The 25,896-nt window shown below is 39.2% G+C and overlaps 1 protein-coding gene across 2 annotated transcripts in view; it reads left to right on the forward strand.

Annotated features, from left to right (window-relative positions):
• Positions 1-767: 767 nt before the first annotated feature.
• ltk (leukocyte receptor tyrosine kinase) overlaps positions 768-25,896 on the forward strand; it is a 58,488-nt gene continuing 33,359 nt past the window's right edge. For both annotated transcript variants that reach the window (XM_083924684.1, XM_083924685.1), the window contains exons 1-2: positions 768-954; positions 25,064-25,162. In XM_083924684.1, the coding sequence (XP_083780810.1) occupies positions 906-954; positions 25,064-25,162 (148 nt within the window). In that variant the 5' untranslated portion in view covers positions 768-905. The remainder of the gene's footprint in view (positions 955-25,063; positions 25,163-25,896) is intronic.

Consider the following 25,896-nt stretch of genomic DNA (forward strand, 5'->3'; position numbering starts at 1 on the left):
TTAGCTTGTTACCTGATAAACTGACAATTCTATTGTAATCTAGTACTTGAAAAAATGCCTCTTCTTAATATTTTTTTTCACTTTTAAGTAAAAAAAAGTACATTTCCATGAAACTCTTCTGTAATTGTATTTAAGTAAACTGAATACAGGACTTGTACATTCGTAGTCTAGTTCTACACTCGATAAATGGTATTTATTTACATTTCTGGTTTATTTTGCAGTGTAAAAAAACCTCTAAATGACACCAAAATGCTGTGTATCTGTTGTTCTTGGCAACATGTTAAAATGCACCACAAAAACATAATAAAAGGACATCCACTGCAGAATTAATGATTTGGTCTGAATTCTTTTTCCACCACAGTATAATGATCATCTTTGATCTCTGCTCTATGTTGTTAAAAGCCTATTTTTGTATTTGGCATAGGCAACATTGTGTGTCCACTCCCTGCAGAACCGAGACAGAGATAACACTCTTTTAAGGGCAAAAAAACACAAGATAAAAGTAAAGTGAGAGTTAAGAAAATGAATGTCTCTATGACTCAGAGAGAGCTAAAGAGAGGGACAGGGAGAGAGAGAGAGAGAGAGAGAGAGAGAGAGAGAGAGAGAGAGAGAACGAGAGGGAGAAACAGAGAGAAAGAGAGAGAGAGAGAGAGAGAGAGAGAGAGAGAGAGATGGGTGGGGGGGACGGGGGTTTGTCGTCACCCGGAGCTGCAGCAGCATCAGCATCACTATAATGAGTAACTGCGCAAGTGGAGAAACAACTACACTGTCCGGAGGAGCGCGCGTGTGTGGTGTTGTGTGTTAATGTGTTTGCTTCACGAGCCTGTTTGCCAACGTATTCATGAGGACATAAAGGTGCCCGAAACTACACGGACTCTCTGTGGACCTGCCGAAAAACGGGAGCCATGGATTATATCAAAAACTACCATGCGTATCTCTCTATCGTCATTTTAAGTAAGTACCACAATTCACTTCAATTAAGCCTTGTGGTTTTATATATATTAAATATTATATATCTATATATATATATATATATATTCAACCTCACCAAAACTTTTCCCATTTTAATCTTTTTTTATTTTTTTCCTTAAATGATTACAGGGAAGTGAAATGTGTTATGCATAATAATGTTTAATTACCACAAATGTATGTGCGTTTTACATTTCCATCCACAAACATTAGGAGTTGGTCCATCCAGTTAATTAAACAGTAGGTGGCGCTAATTCCCCTGTGCTGTGCCATTATATAATTATAAGAAGACGACTCCATGAAAGAGTGCCAGTAAAACCTCAAATGGCGGTTGGAAAAAATAGAAATGTGTCATTTTTACGTTTTGTTTCGTGTCTTAATTTGTGGAAAATTTCCTCTTCCAGCACATATTTGATGTTTTTGTGTTCCAACATTTTTCAGTGAAGTTGAAGTTAAATAATTTGCTTCATGTGACGAAAAAAAGAAAGAAAGGGCTGTGTCACATTTTGCTTTCACCAGTTTTCCCACCACCAGCCTCATTTTAAGACTTTTTTTGAAATATGTGTAGTTTTCTCTTTCCCTCCCTAATTTTGGGTGTTTTATTTTTTTTATGCAGACATTTAATTTAAAATGTACATAAAAACAGAGATTGGTGGATGCCATCTGATGCTAACAGGCCGAGCATGTGTCCAATTAATTAGCTGCTGTTGTGCACACCCGCTTCTTCTCCGTGTGATGTTGTGTTGCTCCATTGCAAAGGGATCACCAGCTAAATATAGTCCAGCAACAGCCTCAGTCTGTTACAGTTTGATTTCATTTCTCTGAGTGCCTGTGCACAGCAACTCTCTGTCTCTCTCTCTTATTTACGCACACGTACAGAGGTGTTTTCCCATCCACTTTGAAAAACGGCATCAGTCCAGGTGTCATATTCACTGGAGGCACACTTGAGGGAATTTGATTTACATTCATTAACACTGCAGCACAACTACAAGACTTGGCAAGAAATCTGCCCTGCAACTGCTCTCTGACTACTGTAGTTTTCGTTTAAATGTTCATTGAAATAAACAGTGAAAAAGAAAACAGTGGAAACTTTGGCCTTTCTATTCAAAAGTTGAGGTATCAGTGAAGCAGGTTAGCCTAATGTTCAGATGGGATTTTGTCAACTTTTTAATTTTAAAGGGATATCTGTGATTGTTTGTTTTCTTAAAAGTGGGGTTGTTTGACTAATACATCGTAAGTGTATTGCACATCTAAAAAGATCCATTTCCATTTGAGAATATTTTTACCACTTTACCTTGCCTTGTTGTCAGACAACCCTTTAGTTTCCCCAGAAGTTTCCCCTCTCTCTCTTTCAGCTCTCTCCCCCGAAAAGTTCTTCTTCTGTTTACTCCGGCTCATGCAAGGATCCTCTGCTCTCCACAGTGAATGGCATCTCATTGTCGCTGTTATGAACACACATGTTCATTTTCTTGTATAAGTTTATTGCATGACCCTGCAGAAAGTCTGTCTCAAACAGCTGATCTGCTGCGTAATACACTTTATGCATAAGTTGAGAAAATGTATAGTGCCAAAGGACAGGGCTGTCTGGTGGCAAGGTTAAGCGGTGAGACTATTGTAAATATAGTGTACACCGAGGCTGATATTGATTTACTTTAGGGGCTTTTCTTAGCTGACTAAAGTACGTTTTGCTGCAGCTGCTACCCCCCCCCCTCCATTCACAGTAGCTTCTCTGTCGCTGCTTCTGTCTGCTTTTCCAATCTTGTGACGTGCTAAATAGATGGATAAATGGATCAGTAACCCCACTTCAAAAAAGCTGCACTATCCCTTTACAGTTTATTTGCTAACTGAAAAACACATGTAGACAATAAACAGTTATCAGCACATCACAGTGGTAGCATTATTCAATTTTCTGAGTCGTTATTTTTTTGTATTGAACTCAAATTATATTGTTTGCCTCAATAAAATATTAATTTGTGCTTGATGCTTGCCATATCCAACCAGGCTTAATGGCACATGAATGGAGTGAGTGTTGACGACCAGCAGAGTCATGTGGGCCTAGAAATTATAATGAGCTCACTTGGTTTCACCAGAGCTGGCTTTAAATGTTCCCGTGGAGCGCATTGGTTCAACTTGATTTGATCATGCCTCATGCCAGTGCTTGTATTTCAGGAAACTGTCTGGTGAATGCAGTTTGTGCTGTTAAACACTTTATGCTTTACCACTGCTAATGTGACACCACATGCACTCACATGCCAGCCAAATACCACAACCTCTTGTTTCCCATATCTTCAGCAACACTGCATTTTTCTTTTTACAAAAGAGGGAGAGGAGGAATGCATCTCTTGGCTTGACGCTTCTTTGGCTCCGGCAGCCTCGAGGCTGCACCAGTGTAAGTGGCTCTTACTGCAGTCAATCCCAGTGACAGGAGAAAACCCAGGGTGAGCTTTGCCAAAACTCACAGTATTACGTCAGATCCCCCCCCTCTCTGTTCCTAAGACGTCTCCAGCATTCAGTCTAGTTCAGCAGCAAATAAGGTACAGTTCTCTCCTTGAAATTACATTAACAGACTACTAATTTGGAACAGCAAATATGTTTTACAGGAAGCAAATTATAACGCAGAAATTGGGTTTAATGATCTTTAAACGGTGAAACATGTTCATACTGATTCTGCAAAATGTTGATATATCTAAGGTAAGATGTACCCGCAGGCAAGCCTCTAGGACTTCATCTCCCAGAGTTCCTTTAAAAACAACAGTGTCGACTGAATGACGTCAGTAAATTGGCAACTATCACCTCACGATGCGGCGTGATGCCTTAATATTCTTCATGTCTGTTGATCCTCCATTGTGAGTCAGCAGTAATAAAATGTTACTGCACCAGTCAGTCACAAAAGAGCGAGCCTGACTCAGAATTCAGACCTGAACCCTCCCTTTTATTGCACTTTTACTTGTCAGATTTCCGAGTACAAGTGAACGCAGCATAATCACCTGTGTGTGTAATGACGAGCTCCACCTGGGAAGATCAACCGCTGCTGACTGACGTAAGAAGCATCACTAACTCTGCGGCGCATTTGAATATAGCGAGGGAATGTCGCCACAGACATTCAAATGGTATTTCTCGGCAAAGAGGCAAATACAAGTGATTTCATTAGTGGGTCATATGATCAATCACCGTTGTTTTAACTCACTCTTTGATAGATTGTGACTTAACAGACAATGACCTCGATGAAAATCTTACGAATTATAACTTGAATTAAAAATATTTTCCTAACCTCCCACCTTCCTATGATTTGTGTAACAAGAAAATAAAGCACTTTATTCAATGGAAATATACAGAAGGTTGCCAAGGCAGCAATTACATTTCCCACAACACTTATTTGTCAAAACCAATTAGTAGTGTACTGTATAAACCTAATTGTAGACATGGAGCTCTGTTTGTTTTGCACGAGTCCATTTATTGGCGCGTGTTGCAGGGCTGTGTTTCTTATCTTCTCCTCATGACCATTTTCAGTCTTCCAAAAACAGAAAACCCAACAGATGCTTAGGCCCAGCGGGGAGGTAACTTAGCTCTGGCGACCACTTGTGCTTCGATAAAAACAAAATTTGTCAAAAAAAGAAAAAGAAAATCCCTTTTCTCAGTTTTCAGTGCTTGCTTGCTGTTCATGCATGGTGACAAAACAAATACATAATATTATTCATTGCAGCCTGATGTTATTCAGGAGAAACACTGAAGGTATTAACACCTCTGTTTTAGAATGTTCCCTTCTTCCCTCCTCTAAGAGTTGAATGCCAAGCATCTCTCAAAAATGGCAGAGACGGGAGCACAGCTTGATTTGACTTTAGCTTTTAGTGTTATTGAAGATATTGGCTGACTGCAACCAAGATTTATGGTTGCTTTGCGACTCCGTGACTAATTCATACTGAAACCAGCAAGGCTCTTAGGACTGTGGTTTGCAATAAAAGTGTGTGCTTCAGAAGTTACACTGCCTCAGGTATTAACTAAAGATGATTTTGTTTTGATTGGTGATTAAACAGCAGGGACTCTCAAACAGCATTAACTGTGTGTGTATGTGTGTGTGTGTGTGTGTGTGTGTGTGTGTGTGTGTGTGTGTGTGTGTGTGTGTGTGTGTGTGTGTGTGTGTGTGTGTGTGTGTGTGTGTGTGTGTGTGTGTGTGTGTGTGTGTGTGTGTGTGTGTGTGTGCAGCGTTAAAGAAAACAAATCATCGGTGTTTATTTTGCACTTGGCGTCCCCATGTGTCTGAATGTTATAAAAAGAGTCGGATCTGCACTTAATCAGCAGAATTTGAACCTTATTAGTGCAGGCTGTCAGAGTCAGCCCATTACTTGATGGATTTTGTTTAAACCAGCGTTAACCTTCAGAGTTCATGCTTTGATGTGTTTCGAGACAAATACAACCTATCCTCTAACGTTAAGTTGCTGCTTAATGTTATTTAGTCAGATTAATCCTATTGGCTGAATTTAGTTATGCAATTTACCTGGATATTAAGAAGCATAAACGGCAAGGTGCACAACTTAAAACATTTAAGAGGAGCTGGTATAAGACTTAAATCGGTTAAACAGAGCCTTCAACATGGTTGCGAATAAGACGCTTATTTGCTTGAATATCTCAGTCAGACCTCTTGCTGGACTATAGTTCAGCCTTTCTTCAGAGGTGCAACTTCATCACTTCTGCATCTGTATTTAACCTGGAAAGTGTCTCATTTTCATGATCTGGCTCTTCTCAGAATTTCTTTGGCAGGTTTTTGGGACAGACTTCACCTTTTGAGACTTTATTTTTGTCTTGTCTTGATTGTTTTTAACCTTCTGAACCAGCAGCAGTCACTAAAAAGACAGAGTGTTTCCTGCCGTCCTTGTATTGAAGTTGTTGGATCAGAGTCTAACGTCTGTTGCTCAGGTGGAGATAGAGTGCAGCCGTGTATCCACAGTCTGCAAAGAGAAAGAGAGAGAGAGAGTAGTGTTTCTCATGTTCAAGGGCAACATGGGTCAACTTAAAACCCGTCAGATGTTTAATTTTTTTCAAATTCTTGACAATGAAAACAGCAGATGAAGAAAGACAGATGGATACAAATAGACAAACATTTAGAGATAAAACATGCCATAAATCTGACTTTTGGCATGAGTGAGATGTTAGACTTGGCATGAATCCTTGAAGCTGCTCTTTCCCCCCTAGACGCAATACTGAAAAAATGCAAGGCAGAAGTAATAATGTCATTTATTCTGCAATGTGTGAAGGGCTTAACATTTCAGGGTGTCACCTCGATATAACAATGATATGGCATTGAAACTGTTTCCCTTTCCTTTTTTCATGTACTTTATGACTTTGATATTATTGTAAGGTTCAGACGTAAAGTTAATTCATGTATTTGAGGTAATGGTGATGTTTATACAATTAACTATTTACATATTTATGTTTACACAATTTTTTATTTACATCTTTAAATGCTTCAGTGACTTAAAAGCAGTTACAATAATCTGCTGTGGGGTTCCTCACCTTTACCTCAGTCTAAATCCTACAAGCTCCTTATTGGTCCGTTCAGTCACCTGTGAGTCAGGAACAGGAAGTGCTGTGAAGCAGAGGAAGAACAGATATGCTGTGCTTAAGAAAGTTATCCATCTCCATCCTGCTGTGATGCAACCACCACAAATCGAACCTGTTGTACATTCGGTGGCAGCATGGTGTTATTTTGATGGTTTGATGGTTGCATTTGGTGAGTTTTATCCCCCAGAACTGGGGATACTGACACTTTTGTCAAACATGGATTTTGTTTTTCACTGCTTGATAGCAGCTGGTAAACTGAAAGATCATAGTTTATGGGTAATATAACGAATTTTTGTGGTTTTTCCTCATTTTCATTTTGTGACTTTTGAACTGGGCACTTACTGTATCTCCCACCATGTCTGCTGCTGATGAAACTGATTTTGTGTATGCTGGTGTCTGCTCCCACACAACAGATGTCAGAGGATGTTACAAGGGCTGGTGCTGCTTCTTTGGCCCCACATACTGTTTCCAGCACCCCCGAAAAATGATCTTCCACCTTTTTTTTAAATTCAATTCAATTCAATTCAATTTTATTTATAGTGCCAAATCATAACAACAGTTATCTCAGGACACTTTACAAACTAGGTAAAGACCACACTCTATGACTTATTTATGATAAACATAGACCCAACAATTCCCTCGTAGAGTACGGTGGCAACGAAAACCTTTCCTATAACAGTGAGGAACGTCAGACAGACCCAGCTCTGTGGAGGACGGACATCTGTCTGCACCGGTTGGGGAGGAAAAAAAGGAGAGAGAAAGAGAGAAAAGACGGACAGAAGGACAGAGAGAGACAAAGACGGACACAAAGACAGAGACAGACACTCTTCCAGTAACTATAATAATATCTATAATAATGTGAATATGACTTATATGTTATGGCAGTTAATACAGCAGAATAGTAGAAACAAGCACAGCTAAGGTTATAAATTATAATAGTAGCAGGAAGCGTCATGCAGGACGACGGCAGCAGGCACCACCACGATCAGCAGAGACCTGCGAGACGACAAAGCACAAACAACTCCGGGGAAGAAGTTGAATTAGTAACATGCATTGATGAGACATGAATGATACAGACAGAGAGGAGAGAAGCTCAGAGTATCAGGAAAAATATTATCCCCCGGCAGACTAGGCCTATAGCAGCATCATTAAGCAGAACAAAATCAGCTTAAAAATAACAACATTGCTAAGGGCTCGTAAGCCCTAGCTGTAAAAGGGATGATACTGAATCTTTCACAAGTAGGTGTCAACGCTTTGAAGTGGCTATGCAGGCTATGACTTCACTTGATGCAGATTTGTTTACAGTGGGCTTAGTCCTCCCAACTCGCCTACAGGGTTGGGCGATATTGGACGAATATATCACCTATCACATATCATGTTTTTAGGGTAATTTTTTTGCCTAAATAAGTGTTATTACTCTTAATAATGACCAGCTGCAATGTCAGACAGTTGCTCATCATTGGGAGACAGCGGGAAAAACTTATGAGCGCTTAGAGCCGACATGTTATCATATCTTATTCTGTGAATTAAAGATTTATTTCGACCAAACCAGAGTTGGTGATTGCTGGAAGAGTGGAAATACTGACTAAGATGGGTTTGGTGAGTTTTATTTGAGTTTGAATTAAGTATTATTACGACAAGTTAACAAGGTAATAAAGCTATCGTCTTAGTTCGGTATATAGGAACAACTTGAATTCAGATGGGTTCCGGTTGTATTTTTCTGTGTAATAAGGAAAATAAGTGTAGGGATACATCCTTGCAGTCTGTGAGTTTAATTAATTTATAACTGTGAATCCCCCCTGGAAACGAGACATGAGCATTGTGTGGAAAGCTGTCTTCCTCTGTATTGCATTCTGTCAACATTTGTGTGGACAGCGGCCGCTTACTGCCTTCTGACTGACTGACAGCAGACATATTCTGACCCAAAACAGTTTTCATGTTTTATTTCCCCACCCACCGTAGCGAGTCAGCAGCCCAGTGACACAGACACGTCTCACACACCAACTGTGAGCAGATCAATCAACAAAGAAACAGTTTATACATTTAAAACATGTGTATATCTGTGTGATTTCAAACAGCTGTCTATGCAGAACCCTACTCACCTAGCTGATGCTGCATTTCTTTACTGGGATCGCCCGCCTACTTAACTCCAGAGGTGCTATGATTTAGTAAAGGAAAAACTCAGAGATATTTTTGCACCAAATTACTCTCTGCCATTCTTCCAAACTCATTTGAATGCTCACCCCTCGTAAACCAAGGTGAGAGTTTGGATGTGTACAGTGCGGAGATCACTCGTCTTTGTGCCAGAGGACTTTCTCAACTATGACCACAACGCCTAAGAAGGTGAAACATTTAGACGCTTTGTTGCCAGTTTGCACATAACCTTTTAGTCAAATATTCAGGAGATGGTTGCTGACAACGCTGCAACTGACCACTCTGTGACCTCAACACATGATTCACCCCAAACCCACCGATGAGAAACTCTTTGAAGTAGTTGAGCAGCGTACTGTGACTAAACATGTTGAAACATAAGAGAAGCACAGTTGCCTGCCTCTGCAGTTGGACTCCAGGCCTGACAGATCCTCCTGTGATGCTCGGTACAGTGCATGCAATCCCTCTCCTGCACCCTACCATAGCAGACAATACCCCGGAGACTATTACTCACCCGAGAAATATTATGGTCGTGATTCAAAGTCCCGCTACGAACGTTGTTCTCCTCCTCCCTCTGTTCATGCCCTGAATGGCAAAAGATGCACGTGATCTGTGTCACTCTCCAACACGTTTCTCCTACCAGTACTCCAGTTATGGTCACCATGACAATGATGCTAACAGACACAGTCCTAGTTCAGCTCCACGGAGAAATACAGATGTCTCCATACAAAGGGAAGTGTTCGCTTTCAGTCTACTGATCGACAGGCACACTCCAGCTGCAACCGGTAAACTTTAATTAGCCGCTGTTGAGGGGCAAACGTCAGCTACTACATCACAGCTCCATGATGACACCCCGCAGTCAATGCCAGGCTGTGAGTCATCCCTGGCCCAGAGTTGATGATGCACTCGATGCTTTGTCTGGTTCTCCGGGATGGACCTTCAACATGGTTATTGATGAGTCGAGCTAGAAGAGACAGACCATGAAAAAATGGCATTCACAACAGGAGGTGGAATTATCACTTTAAAGTGATGCCAATGGGACTCTCAAAAGCTCCAGCTACATGTCAACGCTTAATGGAGAAAGTACTTCATGGCTTGGTGTATTTGGATGATGTCTTCATTTGCAGCCACTCTTTCAGCAAACATCTCCAGCACCTGGAAGAAATCCAGGTTTCAGTCAAGAGACCTTGGTCAGTTCAATTCTAACAAAAAAAATATACTATTAATGGAAATATATGTGTACCAACTCCTGTCTGCTCAACAAAATCCCAGTTGACTGTAAAAAGACTGCTTTTGAGTTTTTACTTTGGCCCTTGAAGCATCAGTATTTTTTGGTTGGGTAGGTTTGCATGTTGGGATATTAGTTTTTTTCCAATACTGTAGAATAATAATGCCTTTTAATTAAACCTGAAATAAAAGTAGCATAGTCTTTCCATTTCAGCTCAGCAGGAGAGTCTTTACTGCACTATGCTGTCATTTACTATCTTGTTTCTCTCCTTACACACACACACACACACACACACACACACACTAACACACACACACACACATACACACACACACACACACACACACACACACACACACACACACACACACACACACACACACACACACACACACACACACACACACACACACACACACACACACACACACACACACACACACACACACACACACACACAGGGCACAGAAGAAAGAAAGGTTCAGTGACCTTCAGCAGCTTCAGCAATGTTAGCTTGAAAGAATGTGCATGCAGGCTAAAATTCATCATATGGCCTACTGCTGTTTTGTCAGGACCCTTTGGCATCAGTTGTTAATGCACTGGATCGCCCTGCAAGTCAAACGCATGACACTTCACTGCAGTTGTTGTTGTTCCAAACACAGGGGTCCAATAAACAAACAATGGCTGTTTGAGCAAGTGCTCCAGGATTAAAAGCACCAGAGTGTCTAATATTAGTTGAAAGTTGGAAGGTTTGCCCACACCCATATTTTAACTTAATCTTGGTTTTGATCTCAACTACACACCTGTAAAGTTTTGTGACTGTATGTTGCACAATTGGGATGCTATCATCGGTGGCAAACATAGATAGACATATACTGTATATACCAAGTAAAATACTCAATACTACCTCTGTGTTAGTTCTACAGTTGGTGTCTCCAGGACCACATCTGCCATGATAACACACACATGCATTATATGTTCTGTAAAAAAGGTTTTGATATTGATTCATATCTGAAAACTTGATACAGAGTGATATGTCTGTGATAAGCCAATATTGCCTGATATCAGCCTATTGATTTATCGGTCTGGCTGTAAAAGACATTAAAGATGTATTAACCGAGGGCAGGAACTCTAAAAAAATAACAGAGTGACTTGACATAGTGGAATGAGGACAGGATGCTGTCAGAGGAAGCAAAACAACCATACAGAACAACAAGAGTGTCAGATGTCACAGACCCGAGGTCTCATGTTCATTCATCACATGGCATGTTTTGCTCCATTCCCGTCAGTGTGTTTACTGGAATTCCCACAGTCATACACACTGTCCTGACTCGTGCCTAATTTAATGACTTAGGAATAATAATGATAAATCAGAATAGATTTTTTAAGTCTGTGGTGAATAATAAAACTGTCAACAGCCGAGACAGCGACAAATCCAGATTGTCATTATTCTCTGCATCTGGCTATCAAGGCTCCAATGGTGCTCGTATATATATATATATATATATATTTTTTTTTTTTTGCTCAAACAGACAAACAACATGTTGTTGCCAGGATCATATAAATGTCTTTGACCTTGTGTTTGAAGCACGCTATCAAAGAGAATCGGTCGTAAAAATTCATTTTAGTCCACCAGAGCCCAGCGAGAGTCCTATGCCAGACAAACTGGCTCTGGTTGGCCACAGTGATGCTCCAGCCTATATGCTGAACTGAAAAACACGTTCATGAGTGTGTGCGTACTGCTGTTTTATGTCTGTGAAGGAAGGTCAGCCCACCTGTGCATTCAGACTCAGCAGGAGTTGGACTTTGTGGTTAGAGATGAGAAGGATGGCCTCAGGATGTTAGCCAGATGTCAGGGCAACCACAGTACAGACACACATTTGGTAGGATTGATGACGTGCTTATGAGCACCATACTAATTTGTACGCTATAAATGCTTTGAGTAATGCATGTTATTTTAGTCATGTATGGACTTGCTTTGTCCATTAAATGCTATTCATGTAAATTTGCTTTTACAAACACTGTAAACATCAGGCTACATTTCCACAGTGTTTGGAGGATTTGAAACCTTCGAGAACATATCCGTCACATACACAAGAATATGTTGCATAGATTGTTCATATGACCCTTTTCTGATCACCGCTTATAGTCAATTTTTTTTTTATTTCAAGGGGGCAACGCAATAGGCTGTAAGCAAAACATTATTAGCAGCTATGAGAGATATTTTGCTTATTTTAATCCAGGTCTGTGTCATGGCAATGTAGGTATTGTGTTCAGAATGGTTTAAAATGGGCAAAGTATGTCTTTTACGTTGATAGTGTGATCGTGTTAGCATACAGTTTTCAATATCATCCATCAATAAAGCTTTTATTTAAAGTCCAATATTTACTCTCCTTGTAGCTCCGTTTTGGTCTCCTCCTGTGGGAAATATTTGCCTCTTTCGCTGCTAAATGTTCAACGCTGCTCATCAGCTATAACTGCTAAATTTATCTGACTGTTGTTTGGTGCTGGTTAGGTAGTGCACAGTGGAAATCTAGAGCTCTTTTGCTAAAAACAGCTGCTTGCTGAGCTGATGAGAGCAATATGACTGAAGCAAGGCTAGCTGTTTATTCTGGTTTCCAGTCTTTGGCCTAAGTTATGTTAGCTGACTGCAGGCTGTAGCTTCATATTTAGCATATAGACATGAGAGTGCTCTTAAGCAAAATTTTGAACTTTTTCTTTAAAGTTTGGTTTTGGTTTCTTTTTTACTTTCTGGAGCTAGTGTAAGATAATCCGACCCACCAATGCTTCAGACAGACAACATCCGTTATTATTTGTTAGGTTCCTGTCAGGTGGTTCAATGTTTTTCATGTGACCCGGTGAGGAAAGTCATTCAAACAAGAATGTACCACGCATGAAATATTCATGGCAAAAACACATTAATGTAGTGAAAGCTTTTCACCATTACGCTTTTAGTCTTATCAAATTTGCATGTTCTTTTACCATGTCAGCTACCTTGTCCCTAGTCACCTTGAGTTAAAATGCTTATTGGCTTATGTGTATGCTGAATTTTATCTTCATATTCATAGCTGGTTGTCAAAGCAAACAGATGATGTGTATCTGTTGATAAAGGACGGTCAGAGAAGAAACTGCATGCTGGTAAGATATCACCTAACCGAAGCCAAGCTGCAACCAATTAAATCCAAAATTGAGTTATGAGACTTAATTCTTTTGGAAATACCAAAAGCCTGATTCAGTGCACATGAATGGGTCTCCAGGAGTGACTCTGTATGCAGACAGACATAAGGGTCTCAGCATAGATGCACACATTTTGATGTGGACATACACAGTTGTATTGTAGTTCTTATCAAAAGTGTGATGTAATGGAGCTTCTTCTTTAGAAGGAAATGGAGACCAGTTTATCTAGACCCAGAGCCGAAGAGCTGAGTGGCTATGAAGAAGTACCTTTAGTTTCCCTTTGTACAAGCACAAAATAATAATATCGCTCAGTTTCTGGCTTAGTATCAATGAATGGCAGGTGAGTGTGAATTAATGTACTGGTGTAGTATCCATGTGTGAATCAGAGTCAAAGAGATTTCTCTGCTGCTCAATCACTTCAACTAATAATAATAGGTCAGGCGCATTGTTGGGTGCATTGCTCTCTTGAAGCAGCAGAAAACCTTTGTACCATTGACCAACAAAACCGGGTCTGAAGTCAAGGGGCAGTATTTTCCTGCTGTTTACAGGGTGCATTAGTCATAGTAAGATTAATGATTCAGGAACTGCAGTTGTATCCATGGCTCTGTGGTCAATCTACAGATAGAGCCAGTCGTTTGATAAAAAATAACACTCTGATTATTAACCCTCTGAGGTCTAAGGCTATTTTCTCGATTTTGCATACTTTTGTAAATTCCCCTTTTAAGGGTACTTGCATATCACATAATACCCAAGTCTTTTTTATGGAAATGTTCAGAACAAACTCAGCTTTATGCATAGTGGGGCCCAAATTTGTCCTAGAGCATTGTATAAAAAGATTATTTGGCTCAAATGCTGAAAATTGTTTTCCACTTTTTCCAATTCTTAATATCTCCTTTTCAAACATACCTTTAATCAAGTGACAAACTGTTTTGGTGCTTAAAATGAGTTTACCAAAGTCTTACAGTAGGTTCACAAAAGTATTTGTAATAAAATAGTGCATAAATGTAAAATGGATGTCTGAAGTGGAATTTTGTCAATATCGCTTTTTGAGAAAAAGTGTTGTCTCTCACTCTATTTTAACCATGAGATGAAATGGGACTTCATACTACATATCTAGATTCATGGGATGTGTGCAAATGAAGAAAAATGCATTACAACTGTTTCTCTTCCAACCAGATATTTATTATATACAAAAAATACACAATTTACATAATGTGCATGTTTTTATGCTTCATATATTCAGCTGTGCCATGTGCTGGTGAGGTGGTGCAGGCACAGGTACACAGGACAAGGATGATGTGTTCCTGGTGGCAGACAGAAAAATATTTCACTGTTACATTCAGTATAAAAATCACATACAAATAAAGAACAGCGTGCTGAACTAGTGGCCAAAACATATCCATTCATCTAGACCAGGGGCGTCAAACTGATCCAGTAAAGTGGCTGCAGGTTTTCCAACCAAGCAAGAACAAACCTGGTCCAACAAATCAACTATGTGAAGACAATTTGGGTGATTAAATAAGTCCAGTCAGGTGTGTTCTTGCTTGGTTGGAATGAAAACCTGCAGCCACAGGGGCCCTTACTGGATCAGTTTGACACCGAAGCTCACTTATCAATAATACAAAACAAAATAACTATTACAGAGTCATACTTTACTAATGGACAGTCAATTTTGTCAAACAAAGTTCATGACTATTGATACACAGACCAATTCATGCATTGCACACAGAAGCAGACTTTGGCCAATCTGGTCACAGTTACGTATCGTTTTTGTGAAGTAAAAACACTTACTCATCTTCAAATGAATCTCTATTGTTTCTCTCGGTTGGAGAAATCAACCCTCTGGCACAGAAGCACCGTAATCCTTGTCGCGGCCAAATCAGTTCCAGAACGGTGCTTCTGTTTTCCAATGTTGTGATCTTCTTTAGGGATTTTTTGAGTGTCTATTGGTTAGATTCACAGAAAATGGGGATTGAAACCATGGTCCACCAACCACACACTGAGAGGAAAATCATGTCGGTCACATGTGCTCTTTGCTGTCTTCTAATTGGCCGTGTGAGTGACTTTTGAGCTTGCATTAAAACAGAATGCGGAAGAGGAGAGTCTGCCGTCTCTGGCACTATATAGATCACCTTTGTACACTGTATTATCGCTAAGATATTGATATAAACAGTGAAAGAAACATAACTAGGACGCGCCGGCACGGGCGTTGACCTCAGAGGGTTAATGCAGATGTGTGAAATGATCATTAATGAAAAATAGTCATCCCATTCTCTAAAATGTGAACAGAGCAAAGCAGAACTGCTGTCCACTGCTGCTCCCCCCCCAAAAAAAGAAAGAGTAATTTCATTGATTATTTCAGAAGCTAAAAGTTTAGTTCTGATTCGGCTGATTATAACCACAGATTTTAGTTTTGCGGTTTATATGTCCGAGAAAATTTGCTGTAGTGGCTTTACCTCCCATCATTTAAGTATAGTGTTGGGGGACAAAGCGGAGGGTCCGCGGATTCGCTCGCTTCTCCAATTACTGAATCCGCTGTTTAAATAGCAAACTGCCAACTGTAGGTGCACTTGTCATTTAAAGGGAATGGGAGATGATAAGTTTAATTTAGGTTACGCCCAAAACACACCCATGATGAATGAAGCAGACAATATACAATCCCTTTGCCCCTTGCGCCTTACTTTGAGCCCAGAACATGCACCGTCTAACTAGCAAAAGTGAAGCTGGACACGCCTCAAAGCTCCATGCACTTTAGACCATGTGCCATAGATTGTCTAAATAGGGCCACTCAGTCACACAATCACAACGTTTGATTATTGTAATACACTTAATTGCATACATGTGACATTTACTAAAAGAAAAGAAAGCCTTTGATTTTGTTTTTCATCCTTTGATGTTACACTAAGAACGCCCATTACCAAAGTGCTCTAACTTCTGAAGTTGTCTCATGACTTCACTTGAATAACTGTTATTCATATACAGTAGATTTCTCATTTAATGTTCTGCACTGTCCTTACCATGTGTATGGGATGTTAGTGTCACGGCAGCCCTGTTTTAAATGAGCAGATGGAAAAATAAAACTTTAGAAATGAGGAAGCTCTGGTTCCAGTTGAAAGATTTCTGTCAAAATGCTTTTGATCTGTAACTTACAGCATAAAAACTGACAGCACTTTTTAAATGATGTCTCAAACCACTTGATTCTCGCTCTGAATTTGTCTCTGATCTGAGACTATTCTCACAAGAAAACAACAGCATTAGTCATTTCGTTCAATGGCCTGAAATGACCAAGCCTGGCAACTAGACGAATCTGCGTGCTGATGTTTTATTTGCTCTGGCACAGACACATGGTCCCCTCCTGATCAGACAGATTTCCAGCTGACCAGGCCCTGTGTGGACAAGTCACAGCCATCTATCTTATATGGGGCAAATTGACGATGACTGACAACTTGCTTTATGCAAAACATGTGCTGACATCATTTTTGGCTGGCACACCCTTCTCCTAGGCACATTACGGCGAGCATATGCCTAGCTTAGTAAACAACCAAAATGGCTGATGTGGAACTTTCTGTTGAAGTACTTTTCAAAAAATTGTGATAGCAAAAATGATGGAGAACAATAATTCAGACATGTTGATGTTACACCATCACAGCTCATCTCTGAACGCTGTAGTCGATTTCCATTTGTCCGTCGCTCAGCGCTACGTTTCTCTGGGTTTTGTTCTACGATTATGCCCCTTGGAAATTAAAAAAAAGGATCTAGAGGTTCCAGATTAACTCAGATTTGTAATCTGGTCTGGAATGTAATTAAGTACATTTACTGAAGTAGCTTTCTGTACCAAATTATTATTTTGAGGTACTTTACTCAAGTATATTCTGCTACTTTTCAGAGGGAAGATGGTAAATTTTACTCTACCGCATTTATCTAACAGCTGTAGTTACTTTTCAGGATTTTACTTGTTATCCATTATTTTACTTCTATACTTTTTTATACTACATACCAATATATCACTCTGGGTGGAATCATTTTGATGCTTTTGATACTTTCAGTGCATTTTTCAAAATGTTGTGGATTTTGAATGCAGGACTTTTACCAGTAATTTTATACTGTGGTATTACCATTTTACTTGTAAATGATCTTAATACTTCCACCATGGAAGGGATGTCTAGAGGCTTTGAGACTTTGAATGTTTTGGATCAAGGGGAAACAAAGCATGACTTAGGTTCAGAAGACCGTGGTTCTTTTCCAGATTTTGTACTCTTTACTGTATATTTTTGTAATGGTCATGTGATTCATGACATATTTTGTGGTTACGTTTAGAGGCCGATTATTATCTAATGAGTTTAATGTCATTTTTTAGAGGGCGTTCAGCTTGCAGTTAGTTTATTACTTTAACAATTACCATTTTTAAATACGAAACTTTTCGCATTTGATTCAGAACACAATACTGTATACAAGTGTAGGACAAAACAAACCTCAGAGTTTTTCCATTTCACTCCTTCATTGTGGTGGTATGGGCTCACCCTGCGTGATTCCTTTTGTTGTTGTGACATAAAATTATTTTTCACAGTCAAGAGAATGCAGTCTAATTCTAGTCTGTACTTTGGTTGTTGCTAACCTGTATAATAAGTTATTGAGGCAACACATCTAACAATGCAGATGCTACAGAAAAATGTTATTATAAACACACAGGTGGTCTGAGGTTCAATAAAAGCCAGATGATTAAATAACTGTGAGCATAACCTCGAGCAAAGTCCAAGTATTTGCTTCAATTTCCAGTGCTAATGAAGGCTCTCAGCAGTTGTTCCCAAGCTGCCTATTTGCTTCTTTTGGACAGGTCTCTGAGCTCAGACAAAAGCACAAATGTGTTTTGCAGTGACAGGGATTTTGGGAAATTGAATATGAAATAAAACATGAACGTCTTTGAAGCTAAGGTTAATGATTTAGTTTAAATGACTACATGTTCAATTTGAAAAATAAACCCTGAGCTGAAATGTTTTTACAGTAAAGCTCCCTGATATGAATGGTTTCTGACTGGCAATGTTTCAAACACCAGTACAAACAAGCTGTCCGCTTCAGGAAGAAAGATTAATTTATGTCTAATGTTACTGAAATTTAAAACTCCCAGCAGATTGGACAACGTTTTCTAGTCTGTACTTCTCGTTAAAGGTTATGCGTGCGTGTGTGTGTGTGTGCGTGTGTGTGTGTGTGTGTGTGTGTGTGTGTGTGTGGTGTGTGTGTGTGTGTGTATGTGTGTGTGTGTGTGTGTGTGTGTGTGTGGTGTGTGTGTGTGTATGTGCGTGTGTGTGTGTGTGTGTGTATGTGTGTGCGTGTGTGTGTGTGTGTGTGTGTGTGTGTGTGTTGTGATAGAAATTTGCAATATTCATAAGCCTTGCTTTCTCTTATTGTAAACCTGTTGTTCTAAATCTGTTTTGCTGAATCGTTACTGTCCTTTGCTCTTTAAACATCTTTGTCTCTATTGAACTGAGAAAACCCAAGTGGACTGGTTATGTTAAACAAGTTCGCCCCAGCGCAAACAACTGAACGATGATGCATGACTCCTTCTGTTTGATTGTCAGCCCATTTGTTGGCCTGTATAATTGTTGACTGAACCTGTTCCTCATTAAATCATTTTAAACTCAGTCGACTTATACGTTTGTTTCTCACCAGGAAAGTGTTCATTAAAACTCCACCACATGTGTGTGTGAGGGATTGGGAGTCTAAGGCACCGTGTGACCCTCAGCATCATGTCTGGACGTAAATGTAGCAATTTATTAATGCAAAGAATGAGACTAATCCGGGCTTGACTAATTCCTGAAAATGTATCATTTCATTTAAAAGGTTTCAAAATTATACACCATCAAACTTCTGACAAGTAGAAATACATGAAAGGAAAAACAGCTTAAACATATGACTGGCTTGTTTTCTCTCCTTCGTCATTTTGTAACCTCAAGTATTGAATCCAATAAGCGCTAACTCACTTAAAACAAATTACTTGCAGTATGCATATACAGTATGAGAATGAAATTAGATTATTTTTGAACATCATTGATTCCAAAAGGGGTCATTTTAATTTATGACACTATATTATTATTTCATCAAAACAGACATAAATATGGTTTGGGGTAAAACATACAATAAAGCATTCAAGTGGCAACTGGGGAAAAAATGTGCCGGAAATAAATTCATTCCCCGTTACTTATTGTTTAATTTGATTTGCAGCATTTTTTCTTAACAACTATAAATAACTAACACTTACTTTTGTTGTTTGTCACATTTTAACCCAGATGTTGCAGCACTGACATTCACACTCTGGTATTTAAAGTAGTGGAGATCAGACAAGAAGGAAAGAGACGAGTGTTAACCATTGCCCTACCATGCCGCCTGCTTTCAACCAATTATAAGAGGTTGAATAATGAGAGGAACATTTTTGTTTTTAACATATTTTAAATATGTGATCAATAAAAATGTGGTTATGCAGTACCATATTTAGCCATAGCACCCGTTTTTGATTTTGGAGAACAGGCAGAAGGAGAAGGATCCAAACACACAAAATGATTGCAGATAAAGTCGACTGCAGGGCTGTCTGCACTCCGCTCCGATAAATTCAAACCATTTTGAGGATAAGCAACTGCACCAGTAACAGGATGTCAATCACATGGGACACTGTTATAGTAAAAGAAAAGAAAATATGTATCTATCTATCTGAACCATTGCATTCCTGTTAAGAGGACATGGAGACATAAATTCCAAAATGCTTTTCCAGTGAAAAGTCAAAGTGAAGCTCTTTTGTTTGTGTCTAGCAGAGTTATTTATTACGTTCAATCATTCAGGCCGTGCCAAAGTCATTTCTCTGTGGAGATGAGGTTACTGGGGTTTGACTTTTAAACCCCTTCCATGGACGCCCCTTTGTTTAAGGCAGGGTGTGGGACTGGGAATGTTCAGGGGGAGACAGCAGGTCAACAGTGGATACCACAAAGACGTCTTTACATCAGCTCAAGACTGTGTCTCAAGGTTTACCAGTCATGAATAAAAAGATAAATAATGAATTATATAAATAAATAGTTAATCTGTATTAGTACTTATGTTGAGATCTAAATACTTCTAAGCCATTTCCATGCTCACTAATGTCTCGTCATTTTTGGGTTGATTTGGTGCAAAATTGTACTACTCGAAATTGATTAAAAAATGCTCAAAAATTCCTCCAAAATACCATATTTAAAAAACAAACCCTTGAGGAACATTAAATAAAAATCCATGCTGCAATTTGGTATCAAAGACTTTCACGATTTGGAGATTTTTTTGTGAGCTCAAGTTTCAAAAAGTCTAAAAAAATATCCGTTGCGCTACCAAGATATCTTAAAAATAGTTTAAACAAGATTCATGCCCACTGATTTAATACACTGCTAGCCTGTTAGCTTAGCTTAGCATAAAGCCAAAGTGAAGGAAGATTGAATGAATTATTATTATTATTAGAATCAATCTTTTCATTAAGTGCAAGCCGCGGGCAGAGAGTGGCGTACAGCCAGGTTCCTCCAGCCGAGAGAGGAAATGAGTATAATAATAAAAAGCATCTGACTGGTTTTTGTGCATAACGATTTTTACAGATGACGGATTTAAAGAACGTACACGAAAAATATTGACTCAATGTGCAAATACCTTAATGCTGTGATTTTACAGTTTTACATCACCTTACTGCCACTGCCGCATCTGTCTCCCAACAAAACACTGCTCTCATCCTTAGTAACCAGTTGTTGTTCAGTGAGGAGCTTCGAAAGCAAGTTTACAGACAAGCTTTGCCAACGAGTGCTTAGGATTTGGTTTAATGACACACAACATTAAGATCTTTTATATAAACAGCAGCGCTTTGATCTAGCTGTAAACTCTGTATACAAGTCACCGCAAACTTTGTATTTACGGATGAGGGTTTTGTTTAGTTTCCGCGTGTTTTGCTCTTAAATGAAGTAGAGAGTACTGATACTCATAAATGCACACTTGCAAGCAATTACAAAGGCTTAAGCACGATTTATAACTATGTTTACAAGGATTACTTTTATTATGTGAGTTAATTTCTTGAAACCTTACTATTGAAATTCCTCTCGGGAGCTTTGTGTTGTGACAGCTTTTGCGTGGAACTATTACATTATTTTATAGGGTGCAAGCCAGGACATATCCTGGGAAAAAGCTATGCAGTCACACCCTCTAAGTGTCATCAATGCCAAAAATAGTGATTTATTTCTTTTTAAACACAAACTTATTGCTAAAAACATTGATTATTGTATAAGATCAGAACAGAGGTACTGCTTATATCCACAAATGATAGCAAAACGGTTAATCCTGCAAACACCAAATACTCAGTCGTCATTGAAAAGAGCAAACTAAATATGTCCTGGAAAATTTTCCAGCAGCAAGCCGCATCGCATCAGGCAATGCAAATGTTCCTTGATGTCTGTGTCCATTAGTCTAGACTTGGTTTAGTGAGGGATTACTAAACTAGGGCTGCAGCTGTTGACTATTTTATTCATTGAGTATTCTACCGATTATTCAGTCAATAAATAAAAAAGGTCTCTTAAAATGAACAACTAATTGGTTTTCTTTTAGAAAAATCAACATTTCTATTGCCTAACTAAACCCATTCAGTTCATTGTCAAGTGCCATATTCAGGCGATATATAAGTGCTATTTATGCAAGGCTGACGCGTCAGACTTTTGGTGAGCGGAGCCAGTGAGGCCAGGTGCTGTATCATCTGCATGTGTTGCCCAGCTGCAGTGAGGTGGAGCCAGTTAAAGGTCGACATATAAATCCTGACGTCAGCAAGTGTTAAAGTAGCCTCAGCTATTTTGCTGTGTTTCCTGTCAGAACAGCACCAGACCACCACCACCAACAGCTTTCAGCTCAGGAAACAGTTTGGACCTTGATACAGACTTTGTCCTAAGAAACTGATTAGTCTAAAACTGAGACAGCCTGTATTTTCTCCAGAACCGACGTGTTGAAAATCACACTCTGATCAAAGTTGCAAAATGCAGCCAGCCTCCTGGATTGTCATCAAAGTAACTAACTGCTCTGCTGGCTGAAGACTAGGTCGTTCTTTTACTCTTGCTTTATTCTCTCTTCATTATAAAATAATTTCATCAAGTATTAGATTAGATTTTTTCTCCGCTTCATTTTAAAAAAAAATCCAAACTTGACACTGCAAAATAAGGGGCGATTGAGAGGCAATGCAATTAACTTTGAGTTCTCTGGGAATTTCCCAACAACTGTCTTCTATTTTATGTTAATAATAGAAAGTGAATGTTTGTTATTTTGCTGAATCCCCCTCTTTTTAAGGACTATTGACATTTTCCGGTTTCCGTATTCAGAAATCTATCCATAGCTGCTTTTATTCCATAATTACCGATGAATAGCTAGTCTGCCGTTCAAATACTCAACCCCCCTTCATCATTATTATTATCAATAACTTCTTTTTATAAACTGTGGTCCTAGTATCTCAATTTGTCCTGCTTGACCTGTGTGACCTTGCCTTAAAGGGCTCCAGAGAACAGTAATTCCACTGTTCAGAGGCCATTCAACTGGGTAAAGTTGGGATGACCCATTGGGGCATCATCATCTCCCTCACTGTCTACTGGTCATGCTAGTTAGCATGTTGTGCTCTCGCTCTCGACCGTTGTCCAGAAAAAGACCACATCTGTGGGTCATGATTTGTTTTGTCAGTCTGCAGTCGCCCTATTTCTGGATCAACTCTGTCGTTCATACATCCATCGGTCTATTCTCAGCTTGTCATGTTCAGAGTTATGACTGAAGCCATTCCCAGCATGCATTGGGCTGAGGCGAGACTACCAATGGTGAAGGTTTGGTTTTTGTCACGCAGACTGAACTTTAAAAATCAATAGATGAGCCCATGCTATACTAGTTCATATCACGTTAATACTCGCAAATAATACATTATGAATAATAATAATAATAATGCAATGAACAGTATTTGCTGAATCATTAATGCACTAACCCAAATTAAAATCACATTTGCTTTCAGTGATAGAGAGATTTTGCTTGACGATGGACAGAAAACTATCCATTCCTGCCTCTATTTGCTTAATCTTCAATTTTAGCACGTTGTTATAATAATATTATAATTACACTTTGTCAATTGTTAATCCAAAGTTCGATTAACAGTTGTTCCAATTGTATTTAAAGTCCTGAAAAGTGTCTGCAGATTATTTTTCTCAGACTTCTTACAGCCTGCAACAATTAATGGATTAGGGGTGTCCTCGAAATAAATTATTTTTTACAACATGTCGGGCTTATCTCTTTGCTGTGCACACATGCATGAGAGAGAAGTTCTCCACACATTTGGTTAATTGCTGCATGACCGTGGATGTCAGACTGACCTTTTTGGAGAGTTACAGTAAGCGTAGGTGCGGTGTAGGAGCTTAAGGGCCGCCTGTAACCTGAGAGGAAAACCTGGGGTGAAAAAACAAACAGCTCGTAAAGCCTACTGCCGTGAGCACATGGTAATAACTGAAGGAAACCTTTTTGTTTTGTTTGCTGGAGAAGTTGGAGGTGAAAATTAAATCTGACCATCTTTGACCGGCTCGTATTTACGCAAGATGGAGGAGAAAAAGAAAGATGATGATCATAGTTGTGTTTAAAAGCCATGAAAAAGTGCTGATCACCTTTTAAGTTAATGTGTTTATCTATCTATTGTCTCTTTACTTCAACCTGCTCAGGGACTACAGGTGGAAAATAGCAATCTGCTACAACCTGGCACAATGCATATTATCTTGTTGTAAAAGATTAAGGTGTTGTTGTGCACTGTCCCTGACTTGAAATAAAGAAATTGCAAATTACAAAGTGACGCAGAAGTTCTCAGTCAGTCTTCCCTGAAACGTCTGATTTTTTGTCTGTTTTATGGTCATTGTGTACCCTGTAATAGTAAATGGGGAAAAGGCTCCAAGTTGTTTAAATTCTACAAAAGAAAACATAAAAACTCAGTTTTAAATGATCTTCAACTTCCTCCCAAACATCCAGTTTATTGCTCATTAGGTCATTCATACCCTGTAATAAGAGAATACGTACCAAGTTGTTAAAAATAACTTCTTTGTAAGATTCCAAATTGTTGCCTGTTATTCTATAAATCCCACAAAATATAAAATAAGGTAATCAAAATTCTTATTTGTTTGTTTATAAGACACAAAATAAGGTACGTATAAATGCTGTTATGAGTAATCATTGAATGATCTAGAGTCTGGTAAATTGCCTCCATATTGTCTCGTCTACAGTAATGCACTGAAAGGTTGGTCACAAGTGCCATCAGGCAAACATGTTGAGTATCTTGCGTAACATCAGTAATCTGTTTGTTGACAGTTAAGTCTGATACATCATGTTCCATGTAGTTATCCAAGGCACATTGTAAATAAATGTGTTGCTTTGTATAAAAAGTTGCTCTGCTGCAATTTCCTCCCTTTAATGTACCTCACTAGTGGGAAGCGGTGCCAGAACCTCACTTTGTTCTATTACGGTATGACAAAGTGAATGTCTACATCAAAAGGAAATAATGATATGTGTTTGTATTTCATTTTATTTGTTTGATTGGTTTTTATTTCGCCATTTAAAGTGTTCGGTACTGGAGCCCATCTCAGATCACATCAGGGAAGTGGCAGAGTACATCCGCGACGGTTCGCCAGGCACAATTTAGCCTCGTCAATTCAGCCACCTGTGTGTCTTTGGACATTTTTCAGTTTCTCCATTTGAATATCTCCATCAACGGCCACCTGTGTTTTGGCATCAAAATCGGCGTGGGCGAGGTTTAGACAGCCATGTGCAGTATTCCTTGCTCTGGAACTCCACCCGGGCATTTGTTTCCTCAATGATTTTCAAAATGACGGTAATGAGTTAAATGCATTGTAGAACAGCTTGATGTACTCTTGTTTGACTATGAAGCCAAGTCATAAATAAGTACCACTCTGTTTGTCTGTCTCTCTTCAGTCAGCAGCACCTGCCACGCTCTTTTGGACAGATTTCTCGAGGAGCACCTCTCTGATGAGCTGTTTCTTCACCATCAGGACTCGGACGATGACAGCCAGAGTAAGAGTTACATACTTTACTGATGTGCACCACACATTTGCCTACACACAAACGGAAAACGTCATTACCTGCGAGGATTACCTGCATATATACATAAAGATGCTGCTCCTGGCTTGTGAGATGCAGCCACCTTGCTTCAGGGTTCAGACGAGTTCTGACCGTTGACTCCGTAAGGACTCATAGAAAAGGTCAGACTTTTGTGATGCTTTTGGATGACCCAACAGGACTAACGCCAACACTACATGAAACACATCACAGATGAGCAGTTGTTTTGCAGCATTTTACTGATTCATTAATGCGAATTTAATATTTCACAAGAGGTCATCCTTCCTTTAAGGAACATAAAGTTAAGTGAGTGATTACTAAATTAAGCTAACGCTGTCAGGTAAAGACGGAGATGAGTATTTTTTTTTTTTTTAGTAATGAGTTATATATCAGTAAGATTACGTCTGGCTATGTATAATTTCAAGCGTGTAGGAGTCCTGGAACGGCCACTTGAGGTGTTCTCAATCCCAATAGACCACAATGAAGAAAATGCCCACTTTAACATCAGAAATAAACATGTTTACAAGCTGGAAGTAAAACAATTTTTTTGATATCTAGCTAATTTCCCTGTTCATGATAGCTGTACTGGGGCTGACTTTATATATAACGTACCAGTTTAAATTATGTTAAGGCTTAAAGTTGCTTAATGTGACTACAAGAGAAGTTTTTTTGGTATGAAAAAGAGACAT

The sequence above is a fragment of the Echiichthys vipera genome (assembly GCF_963691815.1).
Source record: "Echiichthys vipera genome assembly, chromosome: 12".
Classification (NCBI taxonomy): domain Eukaryota; kingdom Metazoa; phylum Chordata; class Actinopteri; order Perciformes; family Trachinidae; genus Echiichthys; species Echiichthys vipera.